The 12,970-nt window shown below is 38.2% G+C and overlaps 3 protein-coding genes across 5 annotated transcripts; 1 reads left to right on the forward strand and 2 right to left on the reverse strand.

The window, feature by feature from the left end:
- Positions 1-1,656: 1,656 nt before the first annotated feature.
- LOC110855485 (RCC1 and BTB domain-containing protein 1) lies at positions 1,657-7,572 on the reverse strand. Of its 3 annotated transcripts, XR_004835980.1 has the most exons (10): positions 7,236-7,572; positions 6,683-7,086; positions 6,435-6,503; positions 5,998-6,372; positions 5,808-5,932; positions 5,619-5,725; positions 5,351-5,481; positions 5,101-5,257; positions 2,043-2,087; positions 1,657-1,816 (listed from the first exon to the last, which is right to left on the reverse strand). XR_004835980.1 is itself a non-coding variant. In XM_035856167.1 (9 exons), exons 1-8 carry the CDS (start codon positions 7,477-7,479, stop codon positions 5,120-5,122), a joined length of 1,593 nt encoding a protein of 530 aa, XP_035712060.1. In that variant the 5' UTR covers positions 7,480-7,572; the 3' UTR covers positions 1,657-2,087; positions 5,101-5,119. The 3 variants fall into 3 exon arrangements, 2 of the variants coding, with proteins under 2 accessions (XP_035712060.1, XP_021959583.1); XM_035856167.1 differs by having other exon boundaries at positions 1,657-2,087; XM_022103891.2 differs by lacking the exons at positions 1,657-1,816; positions 2,043-2,087 and having other exon boundaries at positions 4,873-5,257.
- LOC110855483 (putative nuclease HARBI1) lies at positions 2,081-3,576 on the forward strand. Its single transcript, XM_035856186.1, has 2 exons — positions 2,081-2,615; positions 2,678-3,576. Exons 1-2 carry the CDS (start codon positions 2,327-2,329, stop codon positions 3,574-3,576), a joined length of 1,188 nt encoding a protein of 395 aa, XP_035712079.1. The 5' UTR covers positions 2,081-2,326.
- LOC118437268 lies at positions 3,607-4,765 on the reverse strand. The gene is made up of 3 exons (XM_035856188.1): positions 4,503-4,765; positions 3,859-4,440; positions 3,607-3,795 (listed from the first exon to the last, which is right to left on the reverse strand). Exons 2-3 carry the CDS (start codon positions 4,171-4,173, stop codon positions 3,607-3,609), a joined length of 504 nt encoding a protein of 167 aa, XP_035712081.1. The 5' UTR covers positions 4,174-4,440; positions 4,503-4,765.
- Positions 7,573-12,970: the final 5,398 nt, after the last annotated feature.

Genomic DNA, 12,970 nt, shown 5'->3' on the forward strand with positions numbered 1-12,970 from the left:
ATTCTTGATTTTCGTTTAATCACTTGTATGTGGTTCCCAGACCATTTGGACAAGAACTTAGTGTTATCGAACGAAACTTCAGTTTAGTCTTTGTTTTTCTGATATGTGGGACCAATTTGGATTGTCCATGTCGCCTTTCGTCCTTAAAAAAAATTAGTTCACACATTGCCAGGAACTTTTTTTCCAGCACTTACGAATTTCAATGAAACGTGAAATTTCTCGTTTCCAAGATGAATATCTCAATGCTAACATCTTTCTGACTAGCACCTATCTTTACTCCACCTATCCTAAAAATTTCAAAAAAAATACTAACGGGATCCAAAATTACAGTTGACTCTGTCGCAAAAAAATCATGTGATCGAATTAAATCAACACCCGTTACATAGATACAGGAATTGTCGCCACTCGCCGTCCGTGTATGTAGTAAAAAATGACTGGGGAGAGATTAAATCAACACATTTTATTGGATACTAGTTTATTTCTATTTGACGTAAAAGTCATTCAATTTTGTATAAGTTGTAGGTCAAAATAAAAATAAAGTGATATAAAATAATATTTAGTGTAGGCCTCCGCGATCCCAACCCAGTCACCTCTTTTCGTCCGCCAGCCCGAAATCTAGTTCCACCGAAATCCCTTGTTTTCTGCAAGGTTTGTGGTGTTGGAGTTTTAAAAAATGGCAGACATATGGTAGACGTCGTCAACTTTAAATTCCCAGCGCAATAAACCCCATCCCTCACAGGTCAGTTTGGCGAAAACACTTTTGGCGAAAAACTTTCGCCAAAAAATAATCCCATTTGGCGAAAAACAAATTCCATCCATTTCACCGTACGTTAGTTTTATTTTATTTAAAGTACCTTTTGGCGAAAATAATGTCGCATTTGGCGAAAACGAGGATTTTGTGAAAATCGTTACTCATGAAGAGCGTTCAACCCTCCGGGGACCATCGGATACATGGATTTGTGACGGGATGTTTAAATCATGTCCAAAAATATTCAAAAGAAGTGGTCAACTTTACACAATACATGCATTGCATTTAAGAAGCAATTTACGGCATAAGGCGAACAAGCCGACAATGCGTTCCAACAGTTTATGCCTTCTCCCTAAAAAATAGTGCTACAAAATATTGTTTGATGTTGTAAAAGATAACGTCAAAAACTATAATCCTTCTCAAATCATACTAGATTTCGAGGCTGCGGCAATTGATTCTACAAAGTCCATGTTCACAAAGACAATAATTGAGTTGGTTCCACCTATGTCAAAGTATTTTTAGGAAAGCTCAAGAATTAGGCCTACAATCAAGCGATTTGACATAAAGAAATGCGAAATTTAAATTTCGCCAAATGTACTTTTACGAATTTTCCACTTTCGCCAAATGTGACAATAATTTCGCCATTTAGTACTTTCATGGCAATTTTTTACCACATTGGCGAAAATTTTTTTTTCGCCAAACTGGCTTTCGCCAAACTGACTGTCAATCTCTCGGTGACCTTTTCATGGATCGCCCATATGCTTTTTGCCATGGCACAGACTTTTCTTCACAAGTACCTTAAAAAATATATTTTTCAAAGAGGAGAGGGAATTAAAAATAATACTTCTCTAAATTGAAATTTATACGTAGAAGACATGCATAAATCTAACCCAGTTGGGCGAGCAGAATTTATTTTTATGTATTTATTTATTTATGCATATACATATTACCAAGGTATTTACATAACGTAACTTGCATGTACCTTAAATGATTTACGTATGTATGTATAATCAGTCATCAGAACTTAAAAGTGCAAAATTTAAGTTTTATCAGAAATTCCAAAATTATCTAAGAAATTAAGTCACAAAATTTGGTGACAATTCATGCAGTCGTTGATAACTGGTAAAATCCGTGCGGTTTTTGACACAATTTTACGAATTAAAAAAACATGTCCTGCATCTCAATACGTTTACAAAAATTTCAAGGTAGTTTTCTATAGAAATAATTGTAAAAGTTCACAGCATTTATAGATTTTGCAATGTTACCAGCAACTGCGTGAATTATTTTGTAGTACACAAATTTTAACCTTCGGATTCTAGTAATCCGTATTGACTTTCAACTTAAAAAAATTATTACCAAATATTTGGTTAATAAACATTAGGGAGTCCCAACTTTGTAAAAAAGATCTAAAAAAGCGGAAAGCTAAAAAATCTGAAATCCACTTTTTTCGCTCAATACTTGACTGTACAGATTTTTTTAGTTACATGAAAACATCTGATCTATTTCGTCCGCACAAGTGGAAGTCGCTAGTTTTTTGTGTTCAATTAATTTAATAATTAGTTCTCTCATTAAGTCAAGATGCCTTTAAAGACTTCAAAACAGGAACTCATGGAATTCTTAGAACTGTTGGGCTGCAGTGAGATTTTCTTTTTTGATAATGTTCAAAGTGCATTGGAGGTGTTGGAGACCATGGCGTTTTTTGAAGCTTCGAGGTATATCGAAGACCGTAAAGCTGTACCAAAAAGCGTCCATTGGTTAGAAAATGTCCTACCACAACTGAATGAAAAGAGGTTTCGAGCTCAATTAAGGGTGAATAAAGCTACGTTTCTAGATTTACTGGAAATTATCAAAGGTAAGCTAAATCATAAAATTTGATTATGAATAGCGGTAACTTAATTTGTAATTTAACTAAGTTTAACTAACTTTTAGGGACGATTGCTCAGTCAAATCACCAAGAACCGTTGGAGTTGCAGTTAGCAGTTGCATTGAATCAATTGGGAACTTATGGAAATGCATCCAGCTCCGAGAATATAGCTACAAAATTTGGATTGTCACATGGTTTTGTCAACAATTATACAAACCGTATTATTGAAGGTTTATTGGCCATATCAGATGATTGGATTAGGTGGCCAAATGAAGATGAGAGAAGAAGAATCAGCAACGAAATGTTTCAGAACGGTTTGCCTAAGTGCGTTGGATTTGTTGATGGTTCTCACGCTCCTTTCTTCAAAGCCCCCATGGAAGATAAAGAAACGTATTGGTCTCGCAAAAAAGAATATTCCCTTCAGTTTCAAATTATTTGTGACCCGAACAGAATAATACGACATTTCTATACTGGATACCCAGGAAGTGTACACGACGCCAAGGTGTTTGCTGCATGTGACATTGCGAAGAATCCTAACCATTTTTTCAGCCCTGGGGAATATATCATAGGAGATTCAGCATATCCAAAATCTGAAACTGTCGTTGTTCCTTACAAACGACGACAAGGTCAACTTACTCAGACGCAAAGAGCTTTTAAGAAGTATATCTCAAGCCATCGTATTGCTGTAGAACACACCATTGGACTCTTGAAGGGACGATTTCAAAGTTTGAAACAGATTCGTATTCAAATTGACCGAAATGGCCATGTCAAGTGTTGCCGGTGGATAAAAGCGTGTGTTGTCCTGCACAACATTTTAATGCACAGGGACCCATGGACTGAAAATGACGAGATGGTTGTGGAAGCTGATGATGAACAAGACGATGAAAATTTAGAACTTGGAAATGCAATAACAGCAGAAGCAAAGAGAACAGCATTATGTGAAATTATTTTAGCAATGAAATAAATTGTATTCCTAATTCAAAACCAATTGAGTTTATTGAGACTGATTTTTGAGCTTCTGCAGTTCTATTTGCATTTCTAATTTACGAATATCGATTTCGCCTTGCTTCTCAATTTTTAGGAGCTCGTGCTTATGTTGATCCTCAACTAGTTGTAATTCCTTTAATTTCATTTCTCGATCCAGCTCATGCCTTTTTTCCTGCAGCGTCAACTCTCGTTCAGCCTACACCAAAATTACTGTATTTTTATGAATGATTCAAAATTAAACATGTGCAAAATCATTTACCCTCTCACGATTTAAGTCCAACTTTTTATCATCGAGGAGCCTTGTGTAATTAAATTTTTCCTCTTCCAACTTGATACGTTTCACTTCAACTTCCTTCTGGTCTTGTAGTCGTAACTCCATGATACTTGAAAAAACTCCCACGGCTGTTTTTGGCTTTTGCGCCTTCTTGACACCAAGCCCTGAAAGGGTTGACTTCACAAGACGTTTCACTTCTGAGTTACCATCTGCAGGCTCCCCAGGTTCAATTGAATTTTCTCCTTCAGTAGCCGTTAGGTCAACGTTGATATCAGATGGATTGTCTTCACCCGACTCCATATAGAAGAGTAAAAAATAAATATCTATTTATCTACCAAAAAATTATGGTCGTATTAAATTCCCGCATTAACTTTACATCAATAACGAAATCAACCGGTCGCGACATCGGTAGGGACATTGGGTCAAATAAATCTTCATCCACAATTTCAGAGCCACCAATTTCTCCAAATGCAGATGACTGTTCAATGTGTGGAGGTTGAATATTCGGTCGCGATCCCATTATTTCGTCTAGAATGTGGAAGTATGGACATTTCTTGAGAATCCAACCTATTAATTAATTAAACGGTGAATGGGGTTCATACGTGAGGCTTAAACGTAGTAATTATTACCATCATTTAGAGTTTCATCTTTCTCTGGGTCGACTCCAAATCCAGATTGCTGCAGTTTGTCCTTGACATCAGTATATGCTTTCATAAAACGGTCGAATCCATTTTTAAGTTGGGTATCGTCACATTGATTAAACCTTAATTTTTCTCTCATTCTTCGAAGAAAATCCATCTTTTTAGACACCTAAATATGTACATAAAACTATAACCTAGCCGCTGTCCACTTGAAACTCTTTTCGTTAGAGGAAGATGATAATCCACCTTTACCCTTGGACCTTTTCCGCGTCAAAATGACTGGTTGGGTATTCATTTTGATGGAGACTTGATTTATAACTAATTTTGACACTTCATTAGTTTTTTAACGAAATTTAAATTAATTTAACAGAAACTGAATTTATTTTTTGCCTCAGCTGAGAGATTGCTCTTTCACTCACAAGTGGGAAAAAGAGCGAAAAAATCATCTTGAAGTTGATTTTATTTTTGAGCAGAAAAAGTGGAAAAAAGATCGGAATCGCATGCGCAGTGCAGTTTTAAAAAAGAGCGAAAAAATCGTGAGCGGAAAAAGCGATTTTTTTTACAAAGTTGGGACACCCTATTTTACTCTGCAAACTCGAAATATTTTAGACTCGATGAAGCGCGCCCATCGATATTTTCTTGAATGCGTGCATTCCCACTAATTCGATTAGCTCTTCAGGCGACGAATTTAAGTCAAGGAGACGCTTGTCCAAAATAAACTTGACGACGGTTCTCTCCAAATCCTGAAATGGTACGCAATTCGGATAAACTTCAAGGAACGAAATGAAATACTTATGCCAAATTTATAACTAACAATTGATTATTTAATTGCATACCAAAGCATTCGCCAAGGAAGCGTTGCGAACAAGGAAGACAGCATTTTCCGTGGTGATATTTCGAATCAGAATTTTCTCACAATCCTGACGGATTTTGAAGTCACAATAGGAGTCCGCTAACATCATGAGGTCTAACATATATGTAGGAGTAAATTATTGCTTTTTACATATTAGCCAAATTTAAAATTTTGCATAATTCTAAACGCTGAAAATAATTTGCGGGCTTTAAGGAGATTGTAAAATTCCTTCACATCTGAAATATGCTTACCAAAAATATTCTCATAGTCGTCCTCCTCGAATTTAATCTTGTCGTTGTAAATGTAGAAGAGAAGGGCCTCAAAAGTTCCGTACTTGGTATCCTTGACCTCCAACAAGCTGCAGAGGTTAAAACGATCGGAATTAAAAATTTCAATGTGACATCTAGAAACATTTAATAACTTCGAAAGTATGCACTCACCTTCCTTGAGCCTCTTTCCACTCGTGGTTAAACATTTTCGCGAAATATTCATTTCGACAGGCAAGAATGCATTTGTGCCCTGAGATGGTTTTCCCTTCCAGGGAAAACGTTACGTCGGAATTTTCCTGTTGTAAATAAAATTTTGAAAACCCCACTTAGACAGAATAATCTATCGTAAATTTGTGTCAACCTTGCTCCCCAAGTTGCCGATGTCGATCCCCACGGTGCGTGGTTTAAGGTGAGTTTGTGCACTAACGGTGCGATAAGTTGCTTGAATCTTTTCCGCAAAAAGCTCCTCGATTGAGGTACAACTTTGCGAAAATGAGGTCAGAGGAGGATACAAATTTTCTTCGCTGTAACGAAATGCAAAGCGGGTGTTGTTCTTCAGCTCGAAAACCACCACGTCATCGTCCCCGGAGCCTGCAATATCTTGAAATTTGTCATCCCCAAAGACGTCCGTCCATACAATAGGTTTTCTTTCCGTGGACTCTGAATCTTCCAATCTTGCCGAGTACAGCGCTCCATTAACGGTCAGTGCAAAAACGAGGTTCTTGCTGCGAGTTATCTGCAAAACAAAGTATGTACAGGGTTTCGATTGGTAAAAAAAATTACGATGTATGTATCTACCTTTTTAAACGGGGCGTCATCCACGACCACTTTTTGCGGCACCGTGTTGTCCCGTTCCCATTGAAATAGCTGAAATACAAATAAAAACATGATGTATGCATTGCCAGTTGTGGGCCGTACATAAATTACGCAACGCTAGGGGGGCAGGGGGTCTAAGAAGGATTTAATAATCTATGCTAAAGGCAGGTGTCTAGAAAGTAGCAATTTTTGCATTACGTATAATTCATGCTAACCCGATAACTTATTACCTCTCCATTAAATGTAAGAGCGACGGATATGTCGTTCGTGCAGGCAACCGAGATGACTTGCTGGGAATGAAAATGTTGCTTTGGAACCAGCCTTGGTGTCCAAGAAGAGAAGACCTGACCCCACTGGTATACGTCCCCAGACACGGTTAACGCCATGACACGCATACTCGATAACGCTACTTGGTCTACTTTCTTCTCGGTTAAAGATCCCAGGACACGGTGCGGGGTCAGGACGACGTCAGATTCGGCTGTATTCTCGTCAACATTGTCTCGTTCCAGGCGGCCTAATAGTGCGAAGTGCGTAGAATCAGGTTCCAACTCGAACACGTCGTGATCATTAAGAATCCATGAATACAGGGATCCGTCCTCCGTTATGGCTAGCTCAATCCATCCAACGGCAAATTCTGGAGTCAGATAAATAAAATTAGGCAAGTATTAACTATGTTTTGCTGACCGTTATAATTATATATCATTCATAATTATCCATCGCATATACATAATTATATACTGGTTGAAGTTGTAATTAAATACATAATGCATAAATGTAACTTACCTTTAACACGGACACCGCAGAGTTGGGGAATTTTAGCAATTTTGCACACCCTACTGACGTCATCTGAATTACGAAGAAAGGAATAAGTTTCGTCCGCCATGGTGACGACGTAGGCTGCCTCCCTGCTGAAAACGTGGGCCAATTTCGCCGTCTTTAAAATCTTCTCTCCTTCAGGTCCAACGTCACGAAAGATTTCCCAGATTTTTAACTTGTCCCGAGGAATGACGTCAAGTGACGAGGCCATTATCAGTTAGGGGATGAAGGATACCTCGATTAAAAAGATCGGAAACTGAGAAAAAAGTAAGTTTTTAATCAGCAGCAAAAACAACAGCAGATCGTCACGTAGCTCTGCTTGTCCGAGCCGGTAGGAAACTCTATGTCAAGATGAACTGGGGTAATTGAGACATGTAGTCGATTATTTGTGCGTGTCACCTCATTTACGAGGGGGGTTCAGAAATTAATCGGCCTCGACTTGAAGGGCGATCATTTTGCCAAACTTTTTTTGTTGGAGTGACAGATAAGCTCATCGGTATCTCAGACCACACAGCTTAAAAATTCACGGTCACGGTCGAGTGGAGGAGATCGTCTGATGTGATCAAATACCGCGAAACAGACCAAACCGGAAGCACCCACCCACAAAGGAGCAAAGCGGGAGCAGAAATAGCCATGATCGCTTTGGCCACTGGTTTTGGGACTCAGAAGGACTTCTGCTTCTAAACGTTTCGGCTCCGAAAACGACGATATCTGTAGGGTGACCATATTTGTCCTGACTAATACCGGGACGTTTTTTGGCAAACAAATTTTCCCATAATATCTAGTGCTTGGCAAACAAATTTGTCATAATATATCTAGTGCTTGGCAAAAAAATTCATAATATCTAGTGCATGGCAAAAAAAAATTTCATAATATCTAGTGCATGACGGTTCAGATATCACCAAATTTTGAGAATGAGCCAGGAAAAGAAATTAAGTAAATATTACATGCATGTTACTAATATTTATGTACTAAAATGTACTTTTTCATCAATATTTTGGTGAAAAAGTGAAATAATTTAATTTTTCCCGATGATATAAAAAACCGGGACACTTTATCAAAACCGGGACATTTTCGGGACGCCGGGACAAGGTTTGAAAAGGGGACATGTCCCGGCTAAACCGGGACGGATGGTCACCCTAGATATCTGGTGCCTGTTATACCTCAATTTTGAAAAATTAAGCCAAGCCGTTGGTAAGAAAATACGAGAACAAAAATCACGTCGCTCACGAAAACGCTCACATTTTCAGTAAAAAATCCAACCTTTCGAAGGGTGCTATTTTAAGCCAAAAATGTCAAAATTATTTCATCTCCTTACAGTCCACACCTGGCCTCTAGTGACTAGTGTGCATTTCGGCATTTTCAAAAACACCTCAGGTGGAGGAGATTTTGACGATAGATGAGGTGAAGTCAGCAGTTCTGACTTTTTTCGAAAACCATTCATAAAATCGGGATGGAGTATTTGAAATTTAGCGGACCAAGTGTGTTGACCTCGCAGGGAACTACACTGAAAAGTGGTAGGGCAAGTACCCCAAATCGGGAATATGCCGAGCCCGATTAATTTCTGACTCCCCCTCGTACATATTTTGACGCATTCGCGAGAGTTTATTCAGCATGGAATGGAAAGCCTATATCGCGGAAAATGGCATAGTGAGATTTATGCAAATTAGGTGACACTCTAAAAGAGTATGTATAATGTATATGTAAGTATGTATAATTATTCTGACTCATGGACATTACATATTGGACATATGTACCTGTTCATTTTCATTCATTTGACTGAATATGAAATTAAATGAATAAAAATGACTGAAGGATTCTGAAAAAAAGTGGATTTTTGCGTCGCATAATTTATGCATATACCTAGGTATATAACGTAATATCTTTTCCACGTAAACACGTGTGTAATTAAAGTGCTCATTTCCTCTCATTATCTTTCATGATGAGAAAATGCTAAACAAATATATGTAATACCTAATTCGATTTTTAAACACGTAAAAGGTGCAATTTCTAAGCATAATTAGAATAATGGCCTTTAATCCATTATACCAAGAAATGTACATAAGTACTTACATAAATACTACGCCTGACGAGAAATTTCTGAGAAATTATTTCCAGCTGGTTATCTTTTATATCCATAATCTTATCTCATAATATTGTCTGAATTCAAAATTCCAAACTCATATCCACCTCAACTCATATGCACCTGCAAAATTTTATATTTTGTAAATATGTTAATGGTAAGTCATCCAAATTGATGGACCCCACCATCTAAATAGAGAAATAGCTGAATAAATAGCTCAAAAAGTGCTTTAGTTGGAAAAATATCAAATCAAAATACCAATAAAATATGTAACTTACATAATGTAAGTGGCAAAGTTCAGTTAATTCAATGGTGCATTGTATTTAAATAAATCGTTGGCTGAAAAGAGTAGATACACATAGTTGAAAAAATTTCATCAAAATAAGTGGAAATTTTCAGCTAAATCAATGGTGCATCAAATTTAACCCAACATTAAAAACTGGCCTTGAAATGACCTTGTTTATCAAGATGGTCTCACTTTTAGTTCTCATTTTACCCCTTTTATCTGTCTCCGCTAATTTTTCGAACTTTTCCTCCGTACTCTCACCTTTCGAGGGGTGTCTCATCGAAATAAAAAATTACGAGGGGATCGACCTAATTCAAACTTCGGACGTGAAAGTTCCCCTGATTTTGATTCGGTACGCACTCATGACCGTGCAACCTTCCAGCGGCTCTAAACCTATGGCGAGGTTTTTCCCGTATGAATATACCTCGCGCCCAGAGAGCGTGGCCCTTAACACGTCGAACTTTACTTACGCCATGCCATACACAGATATTTCGACAAGGACGAGATTTCAGTGGAAATGTTTCGCCAGATTGCACCTCCTCCCGCCAAAGCCGGATTTAAAGGCGGGATCGAAATTGTCTTCGTACCGTGATAACACAATGTTTTATGTAATTACGCACTTCAAACATGGGAAATGTAAAGAAAATTGGATTGATGTTCATTTATTCGATGTAAGTGGATCTTTTATAGATACACAAACTAAATAAATTTGATATCTTGTTGTCACTCCGATTTAGTTATCAAAACGAGTATATTTTGGTTCATTTTTTTCAAAATCTGACTTACATATGTATGATTTATTCAAAATCATATACAACTGATAATTGATCAAATGTTACGGGCATACTTTAACTAAAATCTGCAAAGTTTAGTCAATGTCATTGATTTTTATAGTTTTCGACTTGCGGTATAAAACACATCGTGGTTATGAGGGATTTCTATGCCAACGAAATGTTAAATTTGAAGATATTCCTGCCGCAAATTTGGAGATTTCTCAATATGGTGCAATGTTAAATTCTGAATGGGTCAGCTTTGTCGTCTTTTACTAAAACCAGATATCTCTTTTTGCCCATCTTTTAGCATTTACATATTTTAGGGTCTTCTTTTAACACTATGACCACAACCCAAGTATTTACAATATCCCCGACTTAATTTGTAATTAATCATACTGGTTAAGGGGTTAAATAATTCAAATAAACTAATCTTCACTTCAGTTAAATACACATATTTCAGATTCGTACGCAATTAAACATCTTTGTTGTTACAGAGTGACAATAGTCGATATCACTGGAACGCCATTGGCACGTTGGATTTCCCGTTTCGAACTTTGACTCCAAAGTATTACGTCCTTATCCGGCGTAGTGTCAAATACAAGTGGAAATTCGCATTTTCCTCGTTGTGGGAAATGTTCGCTTTGGACAACCAAATTACCGGGTTAGTTATCACCTTATCAAAGTCATTGGGCACAATTCAATCCGCCGAATTAATCTGCACTACTTGTCCCGCCGTAAAGAAAACTGAGCTAAAATTCATTCCCGGGGTAAAATTGGACATTGGATGTCGCAATGATTTAGACTGCAGTTACGAACTGCCGATTCGTTTCCGATTGGGGGGTAAGATAAGACAGGATTTACAGAAAAATGCGAATAAAATACTTCGTCTTGGATACAAATTGAGGTTAGTGGATCTCCTGATGGAATTGTTTGATTCCGATGTCGCCATGGAAATTGGGCTGTTATCGATCGGAATTGGAAAAGAGGCGAGAAATTTGAGCTTTATTTTCAGCAATACACATCCCGACCATTGGTCGTCCTGCGCGGAGGTCAAAATGTTCCAGAGGTTGCCGGTATTTTCCGTGTGGGAAGATTCACTCTTATTTCCCAAAGGTATTTAAGACGTATTCAAAATTTTCGGAAATCTTCCACAGTTTATATAATGCATTGAAAAATTTTAAATTATAAAATTTTTTACAAGCTTTTCACGTTTTCCCTCCAGGGTCTCGAGAAACATTAACCTTCGTCACTTGCGGTGGTGCTTTACCATCCTCCGTGAATTTTTCCGGATTTATTTCCTCTTTCGACGTTTCCACGTGGATCTCAATTCTAACCTCGATTCTCACATTTTCCCTCTTTTTCACCACAATCTACACCCTCCTTTCAAACTACCCCTTGACCGGGCTTCGAATTTCTCTCGAAATGAGCGTCCGCACCCTTTTGGAGCAGGGCGATCATATCACCGAATCCAGCAAGAGGTTCGAAACCTTCATAAATTACATTTTCTGTCCCTGGATCCTTATGGCCATCGTATTAACAAACGCCTACAAAGGCCAAAACATCACCGATCTCACGTCGCCCCTTGGTTTCCAGGGAATCACGAGCTTCTCCCAGTTTAAAACACACCCCGCCAATTTCACCATTTACACCATGCACACCGCCTTCATGGAACGGGAGTCCCGAACAGATTGCGCAACTTTTCGCCGAACCGCCATGGATATCCTGTTTCAGATACTTTTTAAGACAAAGCCCGACAATAAGGCATCTTTCGGAGAATTTCATAAAATTGTCAAAAACTTGGACATATTTGGCCGGAAAGATGTAAAGGATCCATTGTTCCTCTTAAAACCTGAGGAACAAACATATTTTCGGGAATATTTATACGATAAGGTGCAACTCTACCCGGACTGTCATTTATTTCGGTTTAGTAACTTTACATTTTTCAACGTGCTGAGAAATTGTGCCGAAAATGTGGCCGCCTTTGTGTGGTCTTCAGAAGGGGACGAGATTGTGGCAAAGTTGAAACAGTATTTGGGAAGGAGGGGCAAGTTGAGAATTTCGAGGGGAGATGAGCCCTTAATTTTTACGCGTAGGGGATGGAAGTTGAGAGGCACGGGGAGGATGATACCGATAATTGAGAGGTTGGTCCGGCTTAAGGAGGCCGGAATTGTGGATGAGTTAAGGAAATTGGGGAGACTTAAGGGGCAAAGGGTGGACGGGACGGGAGGGGAGGGAGATGAGGTGGAAGGGTTATCGATTCCGGGAAATATTGGAGCGATTTTTGTACTAGGGGGGACTTTATTGGCGGGGGCGGCTGTGGTGGGGGTGATTGAGATGAGGCATGTGTTGCTAAGGGGTGGGGTAAGATTTTTGTTGGTTGTGATAAACACGGGAAAGAAGGGGGTTAATTGGTTATGGAAAAGGTATGCAGCCTGTGGAAGGATTAAAAAACATGCAGCCTAATGTAACCTAATTACATACATGAGTTAATTATCATTTTTTAAGAAATTTTTGATTTTAGAAGTGTACATATAAAAGACATGTTGATAGTATTCGTAAT

This window comes from Folsomia candida, unplaced genomic scaffold (assembly GCF_002217175.1).
Source record: "Folsomia candida strain VU population unplaced genomic scaffold, ASM221717v1 Fcan01_Sc012, whole genome shotgun sequence".
Classification (NCBI taxonomy): Eukaryota; Metazoa; Arthropoda; class Collembola; order Entomobryomorpha; family Isotomidae; genus Folsomia; species Folsomia candida.

What these genes read in the sequence shown, in the direction of transcription:
- LOC110855485 (XM_035856167.1), bottom strand. Translation starts at nt 7,479, where the DNA reads ATGGCCTCGTCACTTGACGTCATTCCTCGGGACAAGTTAAAAATCTGG. An exon ending in CTCTTACATTTAATGGAGAG is followed by an intron (nt 6,504 to 6,682) that starts GTAATAAGTTAT and finishes TTTGTATTTCAG; the next exon opens with CTATTTCAATGGGAACGGGA. An exon ending in CTTCCTTGGCGAATGCTTTG is followed by an intron (nt 5,258 to 5,350) that starts GTATGCAATTAA and finishes GTACCATTTCAG; the next exon opens with GATTTGGAGAGAACCGTCGT.
- LOC118437268 (XM_035856188.1), bottom strand. Translation starts at nt 4,173, where the DNA reads ATGGAGTCGGGTGAAGACAATCCATCTGATATCAACGTTGACCTAACG. An exon ending in TGGACTTAAATCGTGAGAGG is followed by an intron (nt 3,796 to 3,858) that starts GTAAATGATTTT and finishes ATTTTGGTGTAG; the next exon opens with GCTGAACGAGAGTTGACGCT.
- LOC110855483 (XM_035856186.1), top strand. Translation starts at nt 2,327, where the DNA reads ATGCCTTTAAAGACTTCAAAACAGGAACTCATGGAATTCTTAGAACTG. An exon ending in CAAAGGTAAGCTAAATCATA is followed by an intron (nt 2,616 to 2,677) that starts AAATTTGATTAT and finishes ACTAACTTTTAG; the next exon opens with GGACGATTGCTCAGTCAAAT.